Here is a 27098-nt window from a genome sequence, read left to right as displayed (position 1 = left end):
TCTGCCGGATGAGGCATAAATTCTGATGGAGCCCACCTGCTGTAAGATCTTTCAGGAAAGACTTTGGGTCAGTCTCCTTCAAGATAAGACATCAGGCTGGGCGCGGTGGCTCATGCCTGAAATCCCAGCACTTTGGGAGGCCGAGGCAGGCGGATCACCTGAGGTCAGGAGTTCGAGACCAGCCTGACCAACATGGTGAAACCCCGTCTTTACTAAAAATACAAAAATATTAGCTGGACTTGGTGGTGCGTGCCTGTAGTCCCAACTACTTGGGAGGCTGAGGCAGGAGAATTGCTTGAACCTGGGAGGCGGAGGTTGCAGTGAGCTGAGATCGAGCCACTGCACTCCAGCCTGGGCGACAGAGTGAGACTTGGTCTCAAAAAAAAAAAAAAAAAAAAAAAAAAAAAAAAAAATATATATATATATATATATATATATATATATATATAACTTAATTATCTCTTTAAAGACCCTATCCCCAAATAAGGTCACGTTCTGAGGTACCGGGAGTTAGGACTTCAGTATATGAATTTGGGGAGGACATAAGTTAGCTCATAACAGCCTTCAAGAGGGTCTCCAGTGAGGCTCATCTCTTGGAATTCGTGCGTTTGTGCAGCCTCCTCCCACCGTGAACCAGAGCTTGTGTGGGCGACCAATAATGTATGGTGGCGGTGACAGCATATGGCAGAGGGGACAGCGTATAATGGAGGGGACAGCGTATGGCAGAGGTGAGGGTGAGTGAGAGCGTATGGGGGGGTGAGAGCGTATGGCGGAGGGGACGGCGTACGGCGGAGGTGAGGGCGTACGGGGGGGGGAGGGCGTACGGGGGAGGGGAGGGCGTACGGGGGAGGGGAGGGGAGGGCGTACGGGGGAGGTGAGGGCGTACGGCGGAGGGGAGGGCGTACGGCGGAGGGGAGGGCGTACGGGGGAGGGGACGGGAGGGCGTACGGGGGAGGTGAGGGCGTACGGCGGAGGTGAGGGCGTACGGGGGAGGGGAGGGGAGGGCGTACGGGGGAGGGGAGAGGAGGGCGTACGGGGGAGGTGAGGGCGTACTGCGGAGGTGAGGGCGTACGGGGGAGGTGAGAGCGTATGGCTCCACCAGTTCTTTTGCATCACTTTCTCTGGGGGAAGCCAGCTGCCGTGTTGTAAGGACACATAAGAGACCCATGTGGGGAGAAACGTTTCCCACCAACAATCAGCACCAAACCACCCACCCATGAGCCAGTCCCCTTGCAAGTCCAGCCCTCAGGGGACTGCAGCCCCAGCCACCATCCGGGCTGCAACTTCCTGAAACCCCGTGAGACTGAGCAAGAACTGCCAGACTACACTATCCCTGAATTCCTGTCCCACAGTAATAAACATTTTGTTTTAAGCCATTAAACTTGGAGGTATTTTACTAGAAAACGAATTCACATTTTGATATTTGAAGTGGGTTGCCGGGGCAATGAAATCCTCAAACTGTGGGGGTGGCTTTGGGATCAGGCAGTGAGCACAAGTTGGGGGGACCTTGAGGGGTATGTTAGAGAAAATGTAAGGGCCTTGAAGAGAAACCTGGTATCTGTCATCTTGATGTGCTGAAGCCAAGTGCGTCTTCAGGGCAGAGCTTCCCAGCTCACCTGTGAGTGGACACAGACTCGCTCGGATGTGCCCCCTCAGGCCCCACCTGTCCCCAGGCCATTGATGCCAGCATTCAGTGGCATCTCTCTTTACCCCCTTTCCATATGGATGTAACTGTCTATGTGCTTGATGATGGGGCGGTTGGGAAGCTCTGTTCAATAGCAGAGTGGGGTGTGTGGCCGACACTGACCTCCTCCGTGCCTGCCCTGATGCAGTTCAGTTGGGACCAGCTTAGGGCTTCATATACAGAACACTGCAGCACTGCTCTCCCTCCTCTGCACCCAGAGCTCGGAGGCTTTCTTGAGGCAGATGGGGGGACCCTCAAGTCTATGGAAATGCTCAGGAGTGTGTGTCCCACTGCGGTGCAGGGTACGGGAGTACTGACAGCCAGGCCTCGGGCAGTCCTGGGGGTGCTTATGGGGCAGGATGGAGTCACACCGATAACTTGGGGGGATCACACACATGCCCCTACTTCTCCACCCTCTTCCTCTTGAACTTATTATTATTATTATTATTATTATTTTGAGACAGAGTTTCACTCTTGTTGTCCAGGCTGGAGTGCAATGGCGCGATCTCGGCTCACCACAACTTCCACCTCCCAGGTTCATGCGATTCTCCTGCCTCAGCCTCCGGAGTGGCTGGGATTGCAGGCATGCGCCACCACATGTGGTTAATTTTGTATTTTTAGTAGAGACATGGTTTCACCATGTTGGCCAGGCTGGTCTCAAACTCCCGACCTCAGGCGATCCACCTGCCTCGGCCTCCCAAAGTGCTGGGATTCCAGGCGTGAGCCACCACGCCCGGCCCCTCTTGAACTTCCCTATATATGACATACACAGAATCAAAAAGGCAACCAGCCCTACATAACAAACCCAAACTGCCAAAAAACAAAACAAAACAAAACAAAACAAAAAACCCGAGGATAGGGGGATAATTACAGCAGAAAAAGCATGTCAAGGGTTACTATCCCTACTCCGCCAAGAACTCATAAAATAAATCAATAAAGATCCCAACAGGAAAAAAAAAAAAAGGCAAAAGCTAGAGAGACAAGGTGTGCAAGTGCAAATACAATAACCACAAAAATATGAGGAAATGGCCAAGGTCATTCACAGTCAAAGAAAGGCAAAATAAAAACCACATCGAAGGACTATTTTATACCTCTTAAATTGGAAGCATGCAGAAAAATCATACATAAAGCTGCCAGCGTTGCAGGAAACCACAGTTATACATTCCTGTATATAGATAGATAGATAGATAGATAGATAGATAGATAGATAGATAGATAGATAGAGTAAGTTTTTAAAAAGAACTCTGTGAAGAACTGTAAACATACTCATGCCATCTTTTGGTATAAAACTTCCGGGAATTTATTCCAAGGAAGTCAGCCGGAAGTCAGCCGGAAGTCAGCCGGAAGAAAGGGAAAGCTACAAGCACAAGCTCATTATACATTATTTACAATACTTGAAAGTCAGAAAAAATGAAAAATATCCGGCCACCAGGGAACAGTTACGTAAATTATTTGATGTGTCTCTTTAACAAGATATTAGGAAGTGCTCGGCATTGTTAGGATTTTTTTGGCCACGTGGAAAAACACACATGATATAAGGCAAAGGACAATAAGGCAGTCTGCAAATGGATCTGCTTAGAACTGGCATTACGTAAAACAGTCCTCAGCTCATACTCGACTTGGAGAGAAATCCAAAAAAAAAAAAAAAAAAAAGTAAGAACCATTTTAGCTGATGAGTAACATTTGTGGCTGAATCCTTTTCTCATTTCTGTTAAATATTATGATGGTGTTTGTGCAGAACAATAAAAATATGATGATGATGATGATGATGATATTTTAGAAGAACTGGAAATGCTCTTTTACAGCATCTCAGCACTAAAGCCACACTAAGCTGCTATAAAATCCAAAGTGGTCCCTGACCATGGAGAGACACTGTGGACACTGGGTTTCGCCGCGTGTGTTCCAACGGGGTGTCCAGTCTAAAGCAAATGGGGTTTTGCCAGACTTTAACTTATAGGCAAGAGGAAAAATACACAAATCATCCTCTCAAACCAGATGTTCCAGGACTCACCACAAAGCTCCCTTACAGAAGTCTGCAGTGAAACCAACCCCTCGCTCTCACATAATCATCCCACCAAACTCCTGCCAGCTTCTAGGGTTAAGGACAAAGACCCTTTTCCCCTTGAAAGCAGGGAGGCTGAGCTGCAGTAGTAAATGGGAGCACAGAGCAGAGATCACACATGCACTGGCAGCCTGTGGCCCAGGTGCGCCCTGGAGGCATGTTTTGTTTGGTTCACAGTGTTTTAAAAGTTGGAACATTTCACTTAGAAAAAAAGAAAATCCAGATTTCCAGCATCCCGTGAGGTTGGAAGCTGTGACACCAGGCCTACATTCCCAGTCTGTAACCAGACGATTATCCATCCTCGGGAGCCGAGTGTGGGCGCCTCACTTCAGAGGGGCTCTGATTCATTCCTGTGCCTCAAGATTCACGTGAGCACCCACTCTATGCCTGGCACTGCTTGAGTTGCTGGGAATTCCACAGACCAGTCCCTGCAGAGCTGCTTAGCTCCTGGGGAGATGAACCACAAACACATACCATGGTCTATCTCCATGCTGTGGAGAAAGTCCAACAAAAGGGTCGCCAGAGAGGGACTGCAGGGACGAGTTGCCATGCTGGCCGGTGCCTGGAGAAACCTCTCTGAGATGACATCTGGGTCGATGTCTTGTGTGGCAGAGCCAGCCACACAAGATATGGGGTGAGCACAGTCCAGGTCAAAGGGACAGCTTGTGCAAAGGCCCAGGGGTATGAATAAAGGTGGAGTGCTCCAGAGGCAGTGAGGGAAGAGGCATGTGCAGCAGGACCACAGCTGAAGACTGATGTATTCCAATTACAGTGGGCAGAGTGGAGGGCTTTAAGTGGAGGTGCGGTGTGCTCTGGTTTAATTTAAATAAAATCCTGGTCGGGCTCAGTGGCTCACGCCTGCAATCCCAGCACTTTAGGAGGCTGAGGCGGGAGGATCACTTGAGGCCAGGAGTTCAAGACCAGCCTGGGCAAAATAGCAAGACTTCATCTCCACCATGCCAGGCATGGTGGCATGCACCTGTAGTCCCAGCTACTCAGGAGGCTGAGGTGAGAGAATTGCTTGAGGCCATGAGTTGGAGGCTTGCAGTGAGCTATGATGAATGCTTCACTGCATTCATGGCCACAGCCAAAATGCCAGAGCCCTTCTTGTCCTGTGCTCCGCGGCACAAAAAGGCTGAAAGACAAAAATCAAAGGGTCCTGAGGATGCCCTGTCCATCTGGCCCTCAGCCTCACATGGAAGGTTCAGCTCTGACCTCACCGTTCAGGTCAGTGCTAAGGGCATTTTCTCCTTGGCTCAGATAGACCACACATGAAGGCTTTAAACTGCACTTGGTGCATCACTGCATTCCAGCCTGGATGACAGAGCGAGACCCTGTCTCCAACAATTTTTTGAAATAAATAAATACAATCCCTCTGGCTGCTAAGTGAAGAGGGGAGGCAGCTTTGATGTCCAGGGGAGAGATGCCCAGAGGAGGCTGGGACCAAAGTGGACAGATTAGAGAGGTGCCACCATGGGACCGCCCTGGGACTGTCTGCAAATTCTCTGCAGACAGCAAATGCTCTGCCCATGGGACTGAAGGGAGGGACGGGTAGCGGGTAGGAGATGGGAGGTCAAAACAGTGTGCTTTTTCAGGTGGATGATATTAAAGCATGTTTAGACACGAGGAGTAAACTGATGATTCTCTGGGGAGAACAGGCCGAGTGCAGTTTAAAGCCTTCATGTACAGCTACAGTGGCCCGACAATGGTCCCTTTTCCTAAGGCAGTAGCAGGGAGAAGGGAGGAGAAGGTGGAGACATTTAAGAGAGAGAAGAGCACAGCATCCAACTGAACACACACAGGTGTTGTTGGAACACACGCAGGTGTTATTGGCTCCTGGGCCAAGAAGCAAATGATTTCATAGCATTCAATTAGATGGAGAAAATGCACCAGCTCAGAGAGCCAAAGGTTTGTATTTCCACACGCATGCGTGGTTCTGCCCTTAGCACTGACCTGAACGGTGAGGTCAGAGCTGAGCCTTCCATGTGAGGCTGAGGACCTGATGAACAGGGCACCCTCAGGGCCCTTTGATTTTTGTCTTTGAGCTTCTTTGTGCTGCAGAGCACAGGGCAAGAGAGGCTCTGGCATTTTGGCTGTGGCCACAATTGCAGAGAAGAGTCTGGTCCTCACCCTTGCAAGTACACCAAGGGCAATGGACGGAAGTGCTTGATTGTGAGGGAGAAGGGCGAGCAGGCTTTCACTCTGTGAGCTGGAGCTTTTTACCTTGAACAGCCAAGCAAGGGGCACAGAGCAGAGTCACAGACTTTTCTTCACAGTCCTTTCTACATCAGGGTTTCTGAGGGTGTTAACACTGCTGGCTGACCTCAGAATTCCTCCACTCTCCATGGAAACCTGTCTTTTAGGCCATGGGATCTGCTAACACTTTCTTTAATTATTTTTCCTTTTTTTTTTTCCTTTAAGAGACAGGGTCTTTCTCTGTGGCCCAGGCTGGAGTGCAGAGGTGCGATCATAGCTCACTGCAACCTCAAACTCCAGGCCTCAAGTGATCTTCCCATCTCAACCTCCAGAGTAGCTGGGATTACACAGGCATAAACCACTGTGTCTGGTATACTTTTCCCTTTTAAATCCAACTCTCGGCCGGGCACAGTGGCTCACACCTGTAATCCCAGCACTTTGGGGAGGCCAAGGCGGTGGATCACTTGAGGTCAAGAGTTCGAGACCAGTCTGGCCAACATGGTGAAACCCCCATCTCTACTAAAAATACAAAAATTAGCTGGGTGTGGTGGCAAGCGCCTGTAGCCCCAGCTACTCAGGAGGTTGAGGCAGGAGAATCACTTGAACCCGGGAGGTGGAGGTTACAGTAAACGGAGATCACGCCATTGCACTCCAGCGTGGGCGACAGAGCGAAAGTCTGTCTTAAAAATAAATAAATAAATTAATTAATTAATTAAATCCAACTTTCATCCACCATTCCTAGGAATGAAAGGCAGTGACCAACTGAACACAAACCATTCGGCTTACAGATTTAGCTGCTTGGCCAACTGAATTCTGCTGAAAAGAACAGCCGACAGGGATGTTACTTACCACTGCTTCTTAAAACACATGCGGCTAATTTAGACTAGTAAGCCTGGGAAATGAGGTGCTTCTTTGCAATATTAAGAAATGGAGGCCGGGTGCAGTGGCTCATGCCTGTAATCCCGGTACTTTGGGAGGCTGAGGCGGGCGGATCACGAGGTCAGGAGATCGAGACCATCCTGGCTAACACAGTGAAACCCTGTCTCTACTAAAAATACAAAAAAATAGCCGGGCGTGGTGGCGGCCACCTGTAGTCCCACTTACTCGGGAGGCTGAGGCAGGAGAATGGCATGAAACTGGGAGGCAGAGCTTGCAGTGAGCTGAGATCGCACCGCTGCACTCTAGCCTGGGGGACAGAGCAAGACTCCATCTAAAAAAAAAAAAAAAGGAAATGGAGGCTGGGCACAGTGGCTCACGCCTGTAATCCCAGCATTTTGGGAGGCTGAGGTGGGTGGATCACCTGAGGTCAGAAGTTCGAGACCAGCCTGACCAACATGGTGAAACCCTGTTCCTACTAAAACTACAAAAATTAGCTGGGCATTGTGGCATGCACCTGTAATCCCAGCTACTCGGGAGGCTGAGGCAGGAGAATTGCTTGAACCCAGAGGTGGAGGTTGCAGTGAGCCGAGATCGCGCCACTGCACTCCAGCCTGGGTGACAGAGGGAGACTCTGTCTCAAAAAAAAAAAAAAAAAAGAGTGGGAGTAGGGGAACACAGAGCCCGTAAAGAAGACGTAGATCCACAATGCCTTGCACAATCCCTGTTCTGGAAAGGCATTCTTTAATATTATAAAGGTGAAGAATTAAAGGAAAAAAAAGTGAAGCCCCTTTTTGCAGGAAGAAGTTAAAACACCAAGGGTCCCTCATCCAGCTAAGGAACCATTTGGGAGGCACATGTTCCAAATGGCTTTTTTTGTTTTCTCTTGAGACTCACCTGAGTTAAAGTGAACTTAGCTCACTTTTTGTTCATTTTCTTTTTTTCAGGTCCAAGGTATTACTTAGGCATGCATTTCTTTTTTAAATTAATGTTGAATTTCACCTGCGATCCACACATACATTGTAGCAATTTAACATATTAAGGAGCTCATTTTAGATTTTGATCAATAAGCGCAGGTCCTTGGGCTGTTTCACAGCTGGGTCTGTTCTCTCTGGTAATACAGCAGAGAGAGATCAAGCTTTTTCACCAGCACAGATTGGAGTGTGATGGTTAATTTCACATGTCAATTTGACTAGGCTATTGCTCCCAGTTGTCTGGCCAAACACCAACCCAGATGTTGCTGTGAAAGTGTTAAGATGTGACGGATGTTGAAAGCAGTAGACTTTGAGTCAAGCAGATGAACTCCACCATGTGGGTGGGCCTCATCTCATCAGATGAAGGCCTTAGAAGCAAAGACCGAGGTTTCCCTAAAAAGGAATCCTCCTCAAGGCTGCAACACAGAAGTTCTGTGTGAGTTTCCAGCCTGCTGTCCTGCAGAATTCAGATGTAAAACTGCAGCCTCAACTCTTTCCTGGGTCTCCAGCCTGCCAGCCTGCCTTACAGGTTTCAGACTTGCCAGCCCCTACCACCCTGTGAACTCATTCTTTAAAATCTCTCTCTCCATAGATACAAGCACCTGCATATCCTATCGGTTCTGTTTCTCTGAATCATATAGGAGGGCTTGATGAATGAAGCTCTTAGTCCTACCATGGCCATCACCTCTAAGAAGAATGACTTGCAGAGCCCTTCTTGGCACTGAATACCCAGCTACAGTCCAGCCTCAGGGCGTTGCATCCACTCTTCTCTCTACCTGGACACTTGTCCCCAACTGGCTGCAGGCTCACTTTCTCACCTCCTCCAAGCCCAGCATGCCCACCACTCCCTAAAATTGCACCTCTTTACAGCAACCCCTGGCCGTCTCCACCTGCCCTTCCCCATGGATTTTTCTCCTTAGCACTTATCCCATCTGCACCTGACATATGACATATGCACCCATTCATTATCTGATTTCTCACCACTTCCCCATCCACTGCTGGAACGTCAGCTCCACGAGGCTGTAGACTTTGTGTTGTGCCATTGATGACTCCCCCATGCTTAGAACAGGGCCCAGCATACAGCAGGCGCTCAATAACTACTCAGTGTGGAATGACGGAACAACTGAGGGATTCAGGAATGTGGAGGAGAATGAGCCCGTGCATGGTGTGGCGGTTCCTCCCTGCCCTTGACTTTCCCTTTAATCCAGGCACTGCCCACTGGCATAGCTTCCTTTCTTGGGGAGCCAGGGCCCTAATCCACTCAGACGGCGCCCTGTGTATAACCCTACTGTGATGGTTAATAGTGAGTGTCAACTTGATTGGATTGAAGGATACAAAGTATTTCCTGGGTGTGTCTGTGAAGGTGTTTGCAAAAGAGATTAACGTTTGAGTCAGTGGGCTGGGAAAGGCAGACTCACCCTTAATCTGGTGGGCACAATCTAATCAGTTGCCAGCAAATATAAAGCAGGCAGAAAAATGTGAAAAGGAGAGACTGCCCTAGCCTCCAGGTCTACATCTTTCTCCCGTGCTGGATGCTTCCTGCCCCTGAACATCAGACTCCAAGTTCTTCAGTTTTGAGGCTTGAACTGGCTCTCCTTGCTCCTCAGCTTGCAGACAGCCTATAGTGGGACCTGTGATCGTGTAAATTAATACTTAATAAACTCCCCTTTATGTGTATATATAAAGGGGAGTTGGGTACTATTCTTTATATATATGTAAAGGGGAGTTGGGTACTATTCTTAGTGTTTATGTCTTAAGTTCTTGTTTTTTTTTGTTTGTTTTGTTTTGTTTTGAGACAGGGTCTTGCTCTTGTCACCCAGGCTGGAGTGCAATAATGGCACAATCTTGGCTCACTGCAACCTTCACCTCCCGGGTTCAAGCAATTCTCCTGCCTCAGCCTCCCGATAGCTAGGATTACAGGTGACCGCCACCATGCCTGGCTAATTTTTATAGCTTTAGTAGAGACGGGGTTTCACATGTTGGCCAGGCTGGTCTTCAACTTCTGACCTCGTGATCCACCCACCTCAGCCTCCCAAAGTGCTAGGATTATAGGCGTGAGCCATTGCTCCCGGCCAGTTCTTGTTCTTTTACTTATTTATTTTTGGCAGATTACTGTTTACAAGCATTTATATATATATACATACACACACACACATATGGGAGTTTATTAAGTATTAACTTACACGATCACAAGATCGTGATTGTGTTAAGTATTGACTTTCACAATCATATAGGATATACATATATATATAGGATATACATATATATAGGATATACATATATATAGGATATACATATATATAGGATATACATATATATATAGGATATATATATATCCTATTAATTCTGTCCCTCTAGAGAACCCTGGCTAATACACACACAAAAGCACATACCGAAAGGGGGGAGCCGCTCTGCCTCGGAGGAGCAGATGTCCCTTTCCTGGGTCCTCCTGCCGTAGGTCGCAGAGTAGATGTTGAGGAACTTGGATTCATGGCAGTGCAGTTTCAGCTCCTGGTCTTCACACACGGTTTTGTTTTTTAATTCATCTGAAGCAAAAACAAAAATTGAAGGCACCATCAGCTTCCCCCAGAAGGAATTGGTCAGCTCTGTCCAAGTCCCATTGCTCATTTCCCCAGGGCTGCACCCTGAGAAGGAGGCAGTGGGGATGGCCCTGTGGGCTCATGCTGTCTCTGACCCCAGAAAACAAAGCCCTCTGCAGGAAGCGGGTGGGAAGTAACCTGTTGACAAGCGCAAAGACCCTGGGAATTAAACTAAGGGGCAAATGGAGGAGAGGTGCTGGCGTTAAGGAAGCAGACGCATGGAGTTAGGTCCCAGGAAGGGCCTGGCTAGAAAGGAAGTTTCTCTCACTCATCACTTAAGGTCACACATTCCTTCACTGAAGGGGGCCTTTTCTCAAATGGTGGCTTGAGATCCACATAGGTAAAGACAGACCAGAAATTACTTGAAAGAAGCATTAAGCTTCTTTCTCTCCCTGGAGAGAGCCCAGTTAAACCTCATCTCCAGCCCCTCAACTGGCATTCCCATGCATGTAGGTATTATTTGTTATTTTAGTTTAGTTTAGTTCTTTAGAGACAGGGTTTCACTCTGTTACCCAGGCTAGAGTGCAGTGGTGCAATCATAGCTCACTGCAGCCTCGAATTCTTGGGCTCAAACCTAGGCTCAAGCAATCCTCTTGCCTCAGTTTCTCAAGTACCTGGGAATATATGGATGCACACCATGTCTGGCTTACATCTATTTGTTTAAAAGACAAGAAAGAGGCTGGGCACAGTGGCTCACACCCGTAATCCCAGCATTTTGGGTGGGAGGCTGAGGCAGGAGGATCGCTTGAGCCCAGAAGTTGGAGACCAGCCTGGGAAACATAGCAAGACCTCGTCTCTAATTTTTAAAAAAAAAAGCAAGAAAGATGATATGATACCAAATCAAATCATTTCCTTTCCTAGGAAAGGGGCAAAAACAAGGCACAGTGTCAGTTAAGAATCCCTCTTTAGAGAAGCATGAAAAGTCTGCCCCAAATCTGGTAAATCCAGGAACAACTGACTGTCAAGCTGATGGTGCATTCTAGGTTAGGATGATTTGGACCAGGTAGTGCTTTGTTCCCAAAGAATTCAGGGAAAAGTTTGTTTGTTTGTTTAATCTGCTTATCATAGTAAAATCTTTCTTTGCAATGTCATACAAAGTTGGCATTATGCGTGCACTGTTGAAGAAAACACAGTTTATTTTTTTTAAAGAATATATTCCAAAACCATTTAATTAGTAAAAATGTTTAATAATGATTTGAATTTTTTTTTTTTTTTTTTTTTTTTTTTTTTTTTTTTTGCGACGGAATCTCGCTATGTCTCCCAGGCTGGAGTGCAGTGGTGCAATCTCTGCTCACTGCAAGCTCCGCCTCCCAGGTTCATGCCATTCTCCTGCCTCAGCCTCTCGAGTAGCTGGGACTACAGGCGCCCGCCACCACATCCGGCTAATTTTTTGTATTTTTAGTAGAGATGGGGTTTCACTGTGTTAGCCAGGATGGTCTTGATCTCCTGACCTCATGATCCACCTGCTTCAGCCTCCCAAAGTGCTGGGATTACAGGCGTGAGCCAAAGCGCCTGGCCAATGATTTGATTTTTTAAAGCAGTAAGAGCTAACACTGCAGACACAAAAGACTGCATATGGTATGATTCCACTTATATGAAGGATTCAGAAGAGGCAAACCTTTAGGGGCAGAATGTAGATGAGTGGGTGCCTGAGGCTGAAGGTGAGGTCACAGAGTGGCAGAAAATGGACACAAGGAAGCCTTCTGAGATGGTGGGAATGTCCCATGCTGGACCGTGGTCACGGTTGCACAACTCAGTAAATTCACTGAAAATCACGGGATTGTACACTTGAAAAATGTGAATTTTATGCTATGTAAATGGTATCTTAATAAAGATATCTTTAAATAATGGTAGCTAACACGGCTGGGTGCGGTGGCTTACACCTGTAATCCCAGCACTTTGAGAGGCCAAGGCGGGCGGATCACCTGAGGTCAGGAGTTTGAGACCAGCCTGGCCAACATGGTGAAACCTTATCTCTACTAAAACTACAAAAATTAGCCAGGCGTGGTGTTGGGTGCCTGTAATCCCAGCTACTATATTTTGCCCAGCAAAATATAAAGGGGACCACGGTCATTTATTTGCCTTTGCGGTTCTTATCCTTGCCAACATTTTGTAAAGAAAATTCTTTTAAAAATGCTAGCTCTACCCTATCACCACTGTTCTGGAGTTTTCTACTTTGAAATGGCAACCACATAGCGGACAGGTGCATTTTTCAGCCAAACAAGCATTGGCGTTAACTGCAAACAAGAGTTAAATGGCAAGAACTGCTTGGGCTGTCATGGGCTGGCCCGGGGTGGGTGGAAAGACTGTCCAGAGAGAACCTCTTCCACTCCAGCCTCTCACTCCTCTCACGTGCTCATGTTCTTCCACTTTTCTTTCCTGGATTGGAAGTGCAGGCTGATTCCAGGTCCCAAACACACCTCAAGCCAGAGTTTTCCAAATTGTGATTTGAGGTTCATTCATGAGTCTTGAAATCATCAGTGAGTTGTAACCAGCAATTTTTGAAAATAAAGCATAGAGTAGTTTAGAAAACAACAAAGGGCATCACATGAAGAAAGTATAAACACTGTCTTGTAATTTAAACATTTCTTTTTCAGTTGTGTGTATATGAATATGTGTTCCACTGGGCCAAAATGTGAAAATCTTTTCCTACCATGGGCTGCAATCACAGTTTGAAAACGCCCACCTTAATCCCTACAGAAAGGCATGAGCTGTACACATTAGGGCCACAGCAGCTGGCTGGATCTTCTTATCCTGGTGTCAGTGATGCTAAGCTCCAAACTTAAAAAATGAAAGACAATAATTTCCAAATATAAATGCCACCTTTTTGTTTTTCGAGACGGGGTCTCACTGTGTCACCCAGACTGGAGTGTGGGGGTGCAGTCTTGGCTCACTGCAAACTCCACCTCCCAGGCTCAAGCGATTCTCCTGCCTCAGCCTCCTGAGGAGCTGGGATTACAGGCATGCACACCATGCCTGGCTAATTTTTGTATTTTTAGTAGAGACAGGGTTTCACCATGTTGACTAGGCTGGTCTTGAACTCCTGACCTCAAATGATCCACCCACCTAGACCTCCCAAAGTGCTGCGATTACAGGCGTGAGTCACCATGCCTGGCCTAAACGCCATCTTTCTGTACCTTGTAAATTTCCATGACTTTGTACCAAAAGCAGAGAAGCAACAGTGAGACAAAATTTTGGACCACAAGAAGGAAAACTACAGAATCTCAAGAGGACCACCAGCTCTGCTGCTGGCAAACTTTGTTGCTATCCTTTCATCCATGAGGACGGGAACATTCAAGATGAATGAAAGGCTGGGAGCAGAAGCCAGCCTACAGATGCTCACAAAATCCCTATCCTGCCCTGGTAGTTTAACACGCAGGAAGAACCTCCACGAGGAAGAAAAATGAAAATGGTGACTAAGCAAATGTCTCGAAGGCCCTTTACCCACTCACTGGGATCTTAATTCAACAGCTTAAACTTAGAGCCAAGGCAAGTTTTGTTTTCTTTCTCTAGATAAAAGACTGCTAAGTCTGACCCGAACGTCGGAAGGTTCGATTCTTTTTGGTGAGTCATATCCGCACTGGCATTTATATGCAGTTTATGAGTAGATGCTAAATCCCACCAACAACAAAATTTTGCCTGACTTCAAAGGCCCAGAGTGAACGATGGCCTTTGATGCAGAAAAGAGGGCTTGGATAGAAACACCAAAAGAGCCAAAGTCCCCTTCCAACCATAAGAACTCAGAAAAATGTTAAGAATGCCTTCCCGTGGCAGAGCTGGCACAGAAAGAGGATGGGAGAAGGCAGGACAAAAACAAGCTTTACCTCCACAAATTGGAAACTTTTTAAATGGAAGTCTTTTTTCTTCTTTTTTTATAAATCAAAATTTTTTAAAGTTACAAGAGGTTTTTTTGTTTTGTTTTGTTTAAGGCATGTCATGAAACGCATTTATTAGCCACATCTCTTTGATTTATTAAAGCCCATTCATTAAAGGTAGCCTTGATGCCAACAAAACCCTCCCAGAGTAACGCAACACCCACATGCAAGGCCTCCAGCGATTTCGTCCCCAGATTATGGGCAAACCATCTCCTGGAATGGAGGGGCCTGTGCGTGTCACATTACATCCTGGGGGTGACTGTTGTGTTACGTTGAGTCACTTGGTTCCTTGGGAATGTGCGAATTCACTGCCACATAAGAGTGACATTTCTGGATTATAAAAAATTAGGAAACTACTAACATCATTGCTACTTTTCTTAGAAGTCTAGAATTTGTTTTAGAGCTGGGTTAGAGTTCTCAATTGGTCTCAGATTAGAGAAGGTGTGGGCAGCCTTCCAGAAGTGGGTTGCCAACTCTCCTGGGAGTTTAGATGGGGAGGACGGCAGGGGCCTGGGAAGGTAGAACCACAACTCTGCTTAAATGACAAGAGCAATGAAATCCCCGCCTCCTCATTTTACTAGGTTGGTGCAAAAGTAATTGTGATTTTTGCCATTAAAAGCAATGGGCAAAAACCGCGATTATTTTTGCACCAACCTACAAATGAGAGGGTTATGTGGGTCATTCTGCTTCTTTTCGATACAACAGTCACAAAAGCACATCACTGCCGAGACCAGCTCGGTCGGGGAGACCCTAACCCAGCGGCGCTAGAGGAATTAAAGACACACACACAGAAATATAGAGGTGTGGAGTGGGAAATCAGGGGTCTCACAGCCTCCAGAGCTGAGAGCCTCGAACAGAGATTTACCCACATAAATCATCACAGCAAGCCAGTGATAAGCATTGTTTCTATAGATTATAGATTAACTAAAACTATTCCTTATGGGAAATAAAGGGATGGGCCGAAGTAGAGGGATGGGCTCTGGCTAGTTACCTGCAGCAGGAGTACGTCCTTAAGGCACAGATCACTCATGCTACTGTTCGTGGTTTAAGAACTCCTTTAAGTGGTTTTCCACCCTGGGTGGGCCAGGTGTTCCTTGCCCTCATTCCAGTAAACCCACAACCTTCCAGCGTGGGCATCATGGCCATCACGAACATGTCACAGTGTGGCAGAGATTTTCTTTATGGCCAGTTTTGGGGCCAGTTTATGGCCAGATTTTGGGGGGCCTGTTCCCAACACATCACCAGCCACCTTTCAAAGGTGGGCAGAGGAAGGATCTGCCGCGATGGGAGTATTTTATTACTGACATTGCATACAATTGCCAGTGCATAGTGATGTTGAAATGTAGATAGTCACTTTTATTTATTTTTATTATTTCTTTCTTTATTTAGTAAATAAATCTCACCCTGTCATATAGGTTGGAGTGCAGTGGTGAGCTCATAGCTCACTGTAACCTCAAACTCCTGGGCTCAAGCAATCCTCCCACTTCAGCCTCCCAAGTGGCTAGGACTGCAGGTGCCTGCCATGATGCCCTGCTAATTTTTTTTTTTTTTTTTTTTAGAGATAGGGGTCTCCCTATGTTACCCAGGCTAGTCTCTAATTACTGGCCTCAAATGGTTCTCCTGCCTTGGCCTCCCAAAATGCTGAAATGACAGGCATGACTATATCCTTTAGTCATTCATATCTTTAGCAGAGTGATTTGAATCAGCTTATTGAAATAATAGCTACCAACTGCTGAGCTCAACTCCATGGTCCTGTGCTAGTGTGTTACATACAACACTGTGTTTTCACAGTCTTATAACAGCGCTATGCAGAAGAGACATAATCCCATGTTACAACTGAGTCCTAGAAAGTGTCCCTACACTGCCCAACACACAGCAGATACGCAGCAGAAAGGAATATGAACCCAGAACTGCCTAAATCCAAGCCTCGCTGAAACCTACATTTCCTGAAGGGATGCAATTTGGGAGGTGAGATTTTGAGGAAGGAAGCATAGTGCACATTAGGGAAAAGAAGGTTCCAGTGAGCCTTGCTGGTAAAATAGCTTTCCGTAAAGACAAACAAATAAACCCGATCAGTGGCATTTGCCCATTTCCCTGGTGTAAATACTCCCACCGTGGCAGATGCCACAGAACACAGGCAGAGCTGGTAAGACATGTGCATAACTGGCTCTCATCATAAGAACTGGCTCCGCACACCACAGGGTGCAGCAGTGCAGCCTTTGGACAATCACAGTGTCCTGCCCAGACTGGAACTGGGAATTGAGAAGAAGAGCCTCAGGAGGTGTGAGAGATGCAGAAAAAGAGGCAGGAAGGTGTGGAGACAATCTCACTTCCACCTCCTAAATGGCAGTGCTCAGGTTTCTGGTGTTCAGGTTACACAGGGGCTCCGTCTCTCATCTGCTCTCTATGGGGCAGCCAGAGGGGCTTTATGACTTCATCACAGCACCCTCCCTGCTTAAATGCTGCCCTATAGATAGAGCCCCAACTCCTTCCTTGGCTCTGAGGACTCAGGATCCCTACTCCGGCTCCCCAGCTGGTGCTCTCTCCTGTCTTGGTGCTGTGCTCCTACCCTGTGGCTGGCTGCGCCAATGCACCTGCAACCCGCAGCCACAGGCTTCTGTATGGAGCACTCTTTCTGTGCCCTCCATCCCTGCAGTTCTCAGCTCCATCATCACTTGCTCCAAAAAGACTCCACTGAACCCCCAGTCAAGGTCAATTCCTCCTATGAGGCTGGGCACTGTGGTTCACGCCTGTGATCCTAGCACTTTGGGAGGCCAAGGCGGGCAGATCACTTGAGGTCAGGAGTTCAAGACCAGCCTGGCCAACATGGTGAAACCCTGTCTCTACTAAAAATACAAAAATTAGCCAGGTGTGGTGGTGTATGCCTATAATCCCAGTTACTCAGGAGGCTGAGGCAGGAGAATCGCTTGAAACCGGGAGGCAGAGGTTGCAGTGAGCCAAGATTGAGCCACTACACTCCAGCCTGGGCAAGTGAGTGAGACCCTATCCAAAAAAAAAAAAAAAAAAAAAAAAAGATTCTTCTATGAGCTGCTTGCGTAGTACCAAGTGCCTCTCCATGAAGCCCTGACCCTACCTGGAATCTTGCACGTATTTGTGTGAAACTCACAGTGAATATCAGGCCCCACGGGACTGGATAATCTGGTTACCGAGGACGTGCTCACCTGTGTCTCCCCAGTGCTGAGCACAGGACCTGGCCCCTGCTGGGTGAACATTTGCTCTGTGAATACATATTAAGCACCTGTTGCTCTGGGGTAACAATGCTGAATCACACAGAGTTCCTGCTCTCATCATGCTCACAGTCTGATGCAGTGTGTGTGCGAATCATACACAAGCCACAAATAAGGTAAATCTAAACAATGATGCTGCTATGAAGAAAATAAAATAGGATGCTGTGATAGAGAGGGGCGGCAGGATGAGAGGAAGAGGTTCTTTGTTGTTGTTTTTTGGACAGAGAAAGCCTCTCTTGAAAGGTGCTGTTTGGGGTGGAAATTACACAAGGAGAAGGAACCAGCTGTGTGAAGACCTCAGGAATGCTTGCTGGGTGAAGGAAGGTTGAGAAATACCCTGGAGGGGGTGTGGACACCACCCACGATAGAACCGCCATTCAGGGAATCTCTGTGGGATGTGAGTTCTCTTCATATTCCACTCCTGTGCAAAGTAGGGGCTTTGCTGAAATGATATGAATAAACCAGACGAAACCTCACACGATAGTCATGGGGCTGTGGCTCTGCACTGACTTATCCGAGGTTCGGTCAATTTTACAAAGGTCATTTGACTTCTCTTAGAGGCTGGTTTTTCTCAATTTATTATGAAACATTTCAAACATATAGAAAATGTGAAAGAATATCACAACCAACAGTCATATTCCCACCACCTCAGGTCTCCAATTGTTAACATCGTGAACAAGGGCCGCTTTTTTTTTTTTTTTTTTTTTTTTTTGAGACAGAGTGTCGCTCTGTCACCCAGGCGGGAGTGCAATGGCGCGATCTCGGCTCACCGCAACCTCTGCCTCCCGGGTTCAAACGATTCTCCTGCCTCAGCCTCCCTACTAGCTGGGATTACAGGCATGCGCCACTATGCCCAGCTAATTTCGTATTTTTAGTAGAGACGGGGTTTCTCCATGTTGGTCAGGCTGGTCTCAAACACCCAACCTGAGGTGATCTACCCGCCTCAGCCTCCCAAAGTGCTGGGATTACAGGCATGAGCCACCGCCCCCAGCCAAGGGCCACTTTTTAAACGGCAATATTTTACACCATGGAAGGAGGGAAGTGGAGAACAGAAAAAAAAGGAAGGCGAAGCTAATGGCAGTCAAGGGTGTCTTCAAGGCTATGACACAGTCGTCTGTGAGATTCAGCGGTTGGAGGGAAGTGAGGAAGAACACTGAGATCTAGATGTGATTTCCTGAGTATGTTGACTGAGGCAGGAGGTGATCCCAATGCCTAGGGGCGGACGGAGGGTGGAGAGGGGCCACGAAGGGAGTTCAGGCGGTTCTGAATGGCTGGGCCTGCTTGTAGGTATTTGCGATTGTCTGTACATGTGAGTGTGTGTGAGCATGTATGACAGTGTGAGTGAGTGTGACAGCTTGTATGTGTTTGATTGTGTATAATGGGGTATAAGGTTGTGTTAGTGTGTGCCTGTGTGTGATAATGTCTATTATGAGAGGTGTGTGTGAGGAGCATCAGTTATGTGCCGTGAGAGTGTGAGTGCCTTTGCATGTGCTGTGTTAGAAGAGCACAGGGCAGTTTTGACGTATCTGGGCCCTGGCAGGGAAGGGGTTTGACAGAAGCCTGCATATCTGCTGAAGAGATCGGGGGGTTTCTCCCCAGATGTGTACCTGAGACCATAGTACGAGTGTGGCCTGACCTCTCCCCACATAAGTCTGGCACCTAGGCCACCAGGGTCTCGGGGAACCAGGGCGGGAGCTAACAGACAACAAAATGCAAAAAGTGAAAACAGTTGTGTTGGGTGGCAGGGATGAGGTTTAAAAATGCTTAACTCGACCAGGCGTGGTGGCTCATGCCTGTAATCCCAGCACTTTGGAAGGCCAAGACGGGTGGATCAGCTGAGGTCAGGAGTTCAAGACCAGCCTGACCAACATGGCAAAACCCTCTCTCTATTAAAAATACAAAATTAGCCAGGCGTGGTGGTGCATGCCTGTAGTCCCAGTTACTCAGGAGGCTGAGGCAGGAGAAGTGCTTGAACCCGGGAGGCGAAAGTTGTGGTGAGCTGAGATTGCGCATTGCACTCCAGCCTGGGCAACAAGAGCGAAACTCTTGTCTCAAAAAAAAAAAAAAAAAGCTTAACTTCTCATTTTTTGGTTAAACACACTGCTATCGTTTCTTTGCAACAAGGTGTGCAGGAACCTCTAATGCCACAGTGACCTATGATTTATCTCAGGCAGGCTCTTGGCGCCTGGAAGTGTGACCCACCCACGGAAGATGGATTATTTTTGGCCATCACAAAGCTGATGCGTGTTAGAAATGGCAAAAGTCAATGGAGAAAACAACAAGAATCAGAATAAAAGAGATGGCTCAAGCCATATTCCCTCTCATTCTCCTGGGGAACAAGGAGCCCCTGCTGTGGGTGAGGGCGGGAGGAGCTGGTTCTTAAAGATCTGAAGCAGTGGGCGCAGGTGGCAAGTGGGTCACTGGGCCTCAAGGAAAAACAGGCAGCCCCTCAATCTCAGCACAAGACACCTCTGAAAAGCAGAACCAGCTCCTCACTTTGAGGAATAGCAATTGCAGTCTCTCACCACCCCTGAGAGTTGTAGCATCAGTACAACTGAGTTTTACATATTGGAAAGGATTTTTAAAATTCAGGCATTTGTAAGAAAATGAAGGCATGTGCAGACTCACACACACAAAATCTCTCTCTCTTTCTTTCTCTGTCTTTCTTTCTCTCTGTGTCTCTAAAAAACTGGGTAGGATGGAGCCCAATGTGTCTATTAATGAGTTTCAAAGTTGGACAAATGCCAACGGGCAGAGAATTTTGACCAGGAGTGTGAAGGAAACAAGAACCACACCCCAAACACACTGTCCCCCTCCGAAGTTACTTACTAGGTTGGCATTTAAAGGAGACCAGGAGGTATTTACTGCTTCCTGGACAAAGGTCAGGTCCAAAAACACGGCTATTGACCAGGAGGTGGCAGGCCCGCTGGTTCTGGCATTCGTCCAGCACCTTCTAGAAGGAGAGGGTAGAAAAGGGACAGGCTTGAAAACTGCTCACAGTGACTGCCAGACCTGAACCTGGGCTGCTCTGGGCTCTGCAAAGGGAAGGACGCCTCCCCACCTGGCCAAGCTGTGTCTAAGGCCGAAGAGCATAGACGTGGGTGATTGGGTTAGCTCCCTGTCTCCCTGCTCTTTCTCCTGAAAAGAAACCTGATCCAATAGTGCCAGGCTCCTGGGAAAACTAACCTCTGATCCACCACTACTGGTGCAGCGGCTGCTACTTTCAGCAAAGGCACTGAGTGCCGAGGCTCCAGGGGGTGCAAGCGAGGTCAGAGGACTTTCAGATGCTGGGGTGCAGGGGACTTCAGGGTCCCCTTCGAGCGGGATCCCCTAGCTTTAAGCTGAGAGAGCTGTGACCATCAGGATTCACAGTCCTGGCCTTTCATCCTTAAACAGCCCCACACAGGACACAGGAGAGCTGTGCATCGGGGAGCTCTTGGGGACCCAAACCCTTTCCAGCTTACAAACCATCCACAGGCCAAAAAATAAAAATTACAAAGCTGATTCCCACCCTCATCAAACTCAAGAGGATGGGACCCACTTCTCCCTCGGGGAGCAGTTTTCTTAGTGGAATACTCAGACTTTCTGTTGAGCATTGGGAGTAAAGGCTTTCCTTCAAATCTCAATCTCTCTCTCTCTCTCCTGATTTTTTCCAGACGGTGCCTTCGTTTTTAAGGCATCTGCTCTGTGGAAGCTCACAGAACACCCTCCTCCAGGTCCTGGGAAGGCTCAGCTTTTTGCTGCTGTTCTCTAGGTCCTCGTTCCCAAATGGAACAAGTCCTGCTTGTGATAAACACAGAGGTCCTGAACTTGGGTCTGGTTAAAACAAAAACAAAAAGGACATCAAGTACAGTTTAAAAAAAAAGTTCCCAAGAATCTGCTTATTACTTTAGGTCTGAATTTAGTGCAGACATGTGAGCCTCTCTGAGTCACCATGTTCTCATAGTAGCTCGTGGAATAGTTCCGTGAAGAATGCTGGCCCCGCCAGGTATCCCCCATTCTCTCAGGGGCCCAGCAGATGTGTCTCAATCAGGAAAAAATACCCGAGAAACCCCTCAGACCCCAGAAGGTGCAGCTTTCAGATGACTGCATGTGGCATGGCCAAAGGTCATGGTGAAATGACTCGGCCCACAGATGTCACCGGAGGGCTCCACTGTTACAACCACAGAGCAGACCCCAGGGCAGGGCTATTTCCAAACTATGTCATGAGCTGGAAAATGCAGAGAGGGGGACTTGCTGCTGACAGTCAAGAGATGGATCAGCTGTGGTCTCCTGTGTGGACGTTTCCCCATGTTAAGCAACCTCCCTCTGAGGAAGCACCTTGCCTGTGCTCCGAGTGCAGCTTAAAAGACACAAAAGAAGGCTGGGCGCGGTGGCTCACACCTGTAATCCCAGCATTTTGGGGGGCCGAAGCGGGCAGATCACCTGAGGTCAGGAGTTCAAGACCAGCCTGACTAACATAGTGAAACTCTGTCTCTACTAAAAGTACAAAAATTAGCCAGGCGTGGTGGTGGGCGCCTGTGATCCCAGCTACTCGGGAGGCTGAGGCAGGAGAATTGCTTGAACCTGGGAGGCAGAGGTTGTGGTAAGCCGAGACTGCGCCATTGCACTCCAGCCTGGGCAACAAGAGTGAAACTCCGTCTCAAACAAACAAACAAAAAAGACACAAAAGTAAAGGACTTCTTGACCTCTGGTTGAAAGAGTAGCGCATGGGGATGTTTCTGGCAAACAAACCCTCCCAACAACGTCAGAACTGTGTTCACAAATGCTAACCTGTCGGCCTGGTTATAGAACATCCTCTTCCCTCAGGGGTATCTGGCAGAGGCAGGTACCCGTGGAATGGTGTAGGTGGTGCCCATGCTCTAGTGTATGCCAAGAGTTCCTACTTTTACAAAGTAGCCACTTTAAAAAAATGTTGGTACTGGCCAACATTCCTTTCATGCACCCAGGAGGGCAGCAGGTAGCCTGGGATCCAAGGATGGATGGCCAGGGCAGGTGGCTGAGAAATGGGGGTGGGTCAAGAGGGATGTAGCTCCTGGGGTGGCGCCCAACGGAGAGAATTAGGGGTAGGGTGGGTGCTATGGCTGGAATGTTTATCCCCCCCAAAACTCACATTGAAATGTAACTGCTGCTGTAACAGTAACAGTATTAACAGGTGGAGTCTTTAAGAGGTGATTAGACCATCAGGTCTCCACCCTTATGAATGGATTAATACTGTTTGTTTGTTTGTTTTTTGTTTTTTTTCAGGAGTAGGTTGTTAGAGTGGCACTAGGCTTGCTATAAAAGGCAAGTTGGCCCTCTCTCCTTCTCTTGCCCCTTCCATTCTTCCTGCCACATGAGTACCAGCGTTCTCCAACCCCCTAGAGGATGTAGTGTTCAAGGAGCCATCCTGGAAGTAGAGACACCAAACCTGTGGTGCCTTGCTCTTGGACTTCCCAACCTTCAGAACAGTGAGAAATCAATCTCAGGTCCTTATGAATTACCCAGGCTCAGGTACACTGTTATAGCAGCACAAAAAGGACTAAGACAGTGGAGCACACAGGGAAAGCAACTTCTTGTCTCCTGAAGAAACCTGTTGTCTCTCCTCAAGGTATAGAAACCATGTCATGGGGAGTCATTCAGACACATTCATTTTGGCTACTCAATTGGTGTGTTTCACCAATCACCTAAATACCCAGATACTACCATGCTTGGAGTGGAAGCAAGGGATGGTGTGAGAAATAGAAAAATTCTTACATCATCACATTAGTTTGCGTCTCCTGTTTAGGCCTTAGGGAGAGCTACACAGCATTAAAGCTACTCTTATTTCTCCTTAGTTCTAGCAAATTTATCTTTATCCATATTTCCTACGGTCGACAAAATCAAACAGACTTCCAACTTTCCACCTGCTCTAAATTCCCTGCTTTAAATGTATTCATATGGAACTTGGGAGGCATAAAAAAAAAAAAATCCAAGGCCAAGTGATTATATATCAACTAGTTATATATGTTAGGGGCCAGGGATGGTGAAGTAGAAGTTGCTCAGATGATTAAAAGCCATGCACAATCTAAAACCATCATTGAAATATTAGTTTGACCTTCTCCTATACCAAATCTTTCCCTAAATATGCCAACCACAAAAAGAATGACTTAATCCACACCTCTCCCAATTCCTGGTACTATCTAGTAGAAGGAAGGAGTCAGTAAAGGCTGCCTAAAATAGCTCCAAGCAAGAACGACATGATTATCTACAACTGAAGAAGCAAATCATTAAAAAGCACAAGGCAGTTACTGATATTACTGATATTTCCTTCCTTGAATACATTTTCTGTTTTTTTGAGATGGAGTCTCGCTCTGTTGCCCAGGCTAGAGTGCAGTAGCATGATCTCAGCTTACTGCAACCTCCGCCTCCTGGGTTCAAGCGATTCTTATGCCTCAGCCTCCCAAGTAGCTGGGACTACAGGTGCGTGCCACCATGCCCAGCTAATTTTTGTATTATTAGTAGAGATGGTGTTTCACCATATTGGCCAGGCTGGTCTTGAACTCCTGACCTCATGATCCACCCACCTCGGCCTCCCCTTTGGGGATTACAGGCATGAGCCACCGCGCCCAGCCCTTTGAGTACATTTTCTAAAAAGTTGGTCATGACTTCAGATGTCTGCCTCAAAGAGATACTTGTGGTTTCCATTAAAGAACCTACCTTCCCTTTCTACAGGAGTATTTATAGGAGATGTGGGCCTGGAGGTTGGAATCCATCCTGGTTGTACTTTGCTATACTGAAGTAAGGAGTAAACCTACAAATAAATTCATATTGAAGCGTACAAAGGGGGCTCTACAATAGGTAGGAATTCTATTTAGTTTTGTTGGGCAACAAATCCTTTGAGAAGCAAATAATAGCTCACCTACAAAACTGGTGATCTGTATAAATTGGGATTTTTCATGGATCAGTTTTGCTTGGATTGAACTATATAATCACAAATATATTTATACCCAGAGAGAGAGAAAGAGTGTGTGTTGAAACTGTATCATCTTAACATGTCTACAAAAGGAAATACCTGGAAGGTGGTGGCTGCCACACAGGTTAAGCTGTCTTCCCTCTGGGAGGCAGGCTTCTGGGAACTACACATTTGGTAATCTTGCCCATAAAATGCCGATTGGACACTTATCGTAGAATGCCGAGGGCACTGTAGATTCAAATAGTCCCCATCACAGGCATAGGTGGTGTGGTTTTGCAGGAGTTTGGTTAGGTAACCTGGAAAATATTCAGTCGAGTTACTAGAGGCCCAGGAACCCACCACTCCTCCATGGGTTTGGGGACAGGAGGACGTTGGTTCCCCTGGGGAAGGGCTGTTCAATCAACAACACGTGGGATGGGGCCTCCCTAGCAGCTCTGGTGCAGAGGTCACCAAACCAGGCCCAGAGGTGGGGCACAGGAGCCAATGTCAGCTTTCATGTTGACATGGAAGGGGGGCAGGGGAGTGCTGGGTAGAGAAGGGTGGGGTCCCTGGCAAGGGCTCCACCCATGGGCTTGTGCCCATGGACCTTAGTGAGAACAGGCACTCCTGTTTCCATGTCCAAATGTTGCATTTTCCAAGACTACTCTAGCCTGCCATGACCCCCATCCTGTGCCCATAAAAAACCCAAGACCCTAGTGGGCACAGACACAAGTGGCTGGACATCGAGAGGAGCAGAGAAGCAGAAGAGCACACTGACAGACACCAGCAGATGCTGGCGGGCTTTCGACAGCGGGGCGATGTGGAATTCAGTCGGGGGCGGTCGGAGGAGAGTCTGGCTGCTGGGCAGCCCAACTCTAGGGGAAGACCACCTTCCCACTCCATCCCCCTTCTGGCTCCCCATCCATCTGAGAGCCACCTCCTCCACTCAATAAAACCTTGCACTCCTTCTCCAAGTCCATGTGCGATCTGATTTTCCGAGTACACTAGGGCAAGAACCTGGGATACAGAAAGCCGTCTGTCTTTGTGATAAGGCAGAGGGTCTAATTGAGCTGATTAACACAAGCCGCCTGCAGACGGCAAAACTGAAGGAGACCACTGTAACACATGCCCACTGGGGCTTCGGGAGCTGTAAACACCCAATTCTACAAGCTGCTGTGGGGTCGGAGCCCAAAAACGCTCCCCACGACCTGTCCATCTGCATGTCCCCTCTAGGGGTTTGAGCAGCAGGGTACTGAGAAGCGAGCCATGCCCCTGTCACATGCCCTGCAAGGGGGATAAGGGAACTCCTCCTGTTTCAATGTCTGGGTCAGAAACCTCGGTCTGGGATGGCCCACTGAATGGTTTGGAGGGCTCTTTCCCCTTCAGGAAGCACTAAGATATTGGCCAGGAGCCAAGGAGTCCTGAAGCACCTTTATAAACCAGGAAAAAAATCGGGGTGAGTGTCCCCTGGATGTGTGGATGCCCATCCTGAGGGAGGCTTTCATTTGCTCATCTCCCACTAGTGAGGCCATGCCTTATTGGAATGAGAGGATGCAATTTCATTTCAAGAAATCACTCTTGGCTCTGTCTTGCTGCTGGAGAGGAAAGACAGGCAGGGTGCCCTGCGCAGAGAAGGGGTCTGCTCCAAGGGCGTGGTGCAGGAAGGCGATGGTGGGGCTCTGCTGTGGGTTGAATGATGTCCCCTCAAATTCACGTTCATCAGGAACCCCAGAATGTGACACTTGGAAATAGGGTGGTTGCAGATGTAATGAATTAAGTTGGTGACATACTGGAGTAAGGTGGGCCCTTAACACCATATGACCGGTGTCCTTATAAGAAGAAAAGAAGAGACACAGAGGGAAGACAGCCATCTGCAGCTGGAATGATGCACCTGAAGCCGAGGAATGCCGAGCGTTGCCGGCCACCATCCAAAGCTGGAAAAGGCCAGGAAGGATTCTTCCCTAGAACCTTCAAAGGCAGCACAGCCCTGCCAACACCTGGATTCAGACTCTGGCCTCCAGAACTGTGAGAGGATGAATTTCTGTTGTTTTCAGCCACCCAAGCTTAGGAAAGGGGTTGCAGCAGACTGTGAATAAGACAGGCAGCCAGTCAGACTCCATGGAATTCCTAGGCAGCTTGCAGGAGCCACACTGGGCCCTGGGCTCTGAGAAGCTCTGAGGCCCAGCAGGCGCAGGGGCCTAAACTATTTCTCGGCAAGGAGGAAGGAAGGTTCATCCAGAATGTAGATCCCCTTCCTCCTTCTCACACCTCAAGAGGTCACAGCGAGGCGGCTGGGAGGAGAGCCAGGGACTTTTCACTGAGGTGTGTGGGAGACAGCTTGGCAGCCCTTGGCCTCTGAAGGGAGGAGGTGGCGTGAAGGAGGGCAGCTTAGGAACTTCCCAATTCCTGCTCGATGACCTGTGTGTAAAGTATTCCTGTTTAGGTTTCAAAATCCTCTCAGAAACATAATTCTCGGAAAATCCAGGCGCCCAATCCAGCTCCCTGGCCTTCCCTGAAATCTGAAGTCAAAGGGGCTGAGCCAGCCTGCCCTGGGGTCCTCATGCCCACCAGCCCAGAGTGCTCTCTAGAGGAAGGCTACAGACACTTCCTGGCATGCTCATCCAGACGTTAGCTGTCTTGCTGAAACTCCTTTTTTCACCCTTGAAAACC

The 27098-nt window shown here is 47.9% G+C and overlaps 1 protein-coding gene and 1 pseudogene across 9 annotated transcripts in view; both read right to left on the bottom strand.

The window, feature by feature from the left end:
- The window catches only part of EVA1C (eva-1 homolog C), a 102804-nt gene that overhangs the window by 36327 nt on the left and 39379 nt on the right, over positions 1–27098 (bottom strand). For 7 of the 9 annotated variants that reach the window (XM_063702598.1, XM_063702597.1, XM_055373984.2 and 4 more), the window contains exons 2-4: positions 24549–24745; positions 20345–20468; positions 10186–10338 (exon numbers count right to left, since the gene is read on the bottom strand). In XM_063702598.1, the coding sequence (XP_063558668.1) occupies positions 10186–10338; positions 20345–20468; positions 24549–24620 (349 nt within the window). In that variant the 5' untranslated portion in view covers positions 24621–24745. The remainder of the gene's footprint in view (positions 1–10185; positions 10339–20344; positions 20469–24548; positions 24746–27098) is intronic. The other 2 variants (XM_031005134.3, XM_055373987.2) reach the window with 2 other exon arrangements.
- Positions 21335–23084, bottom strand: LOC129529354 (histone demethylase UTY-like; annotated as a pseudogene).

The sequence above is a fragment of the Gorilla gorilla genome, chromosome 22 (assembly GCF_029281585.2).
Source record: "Gorilla gorilla gorilla isolate KB3781 chromosome 22, NHGRI_mGorGor1-v2.1_pri, whole genome shotgun sequence".
Lineage (NCBI taxonomy): Eukaryota > Metazoa > Chordata > Mammalia > Primates > Hominidae > Gorilla > Gorilla gorilla.
Note: the sequence above shows the minus strand (reverse complement) of the source record. Positions and strands in the feature narration are given on the sequence as shown.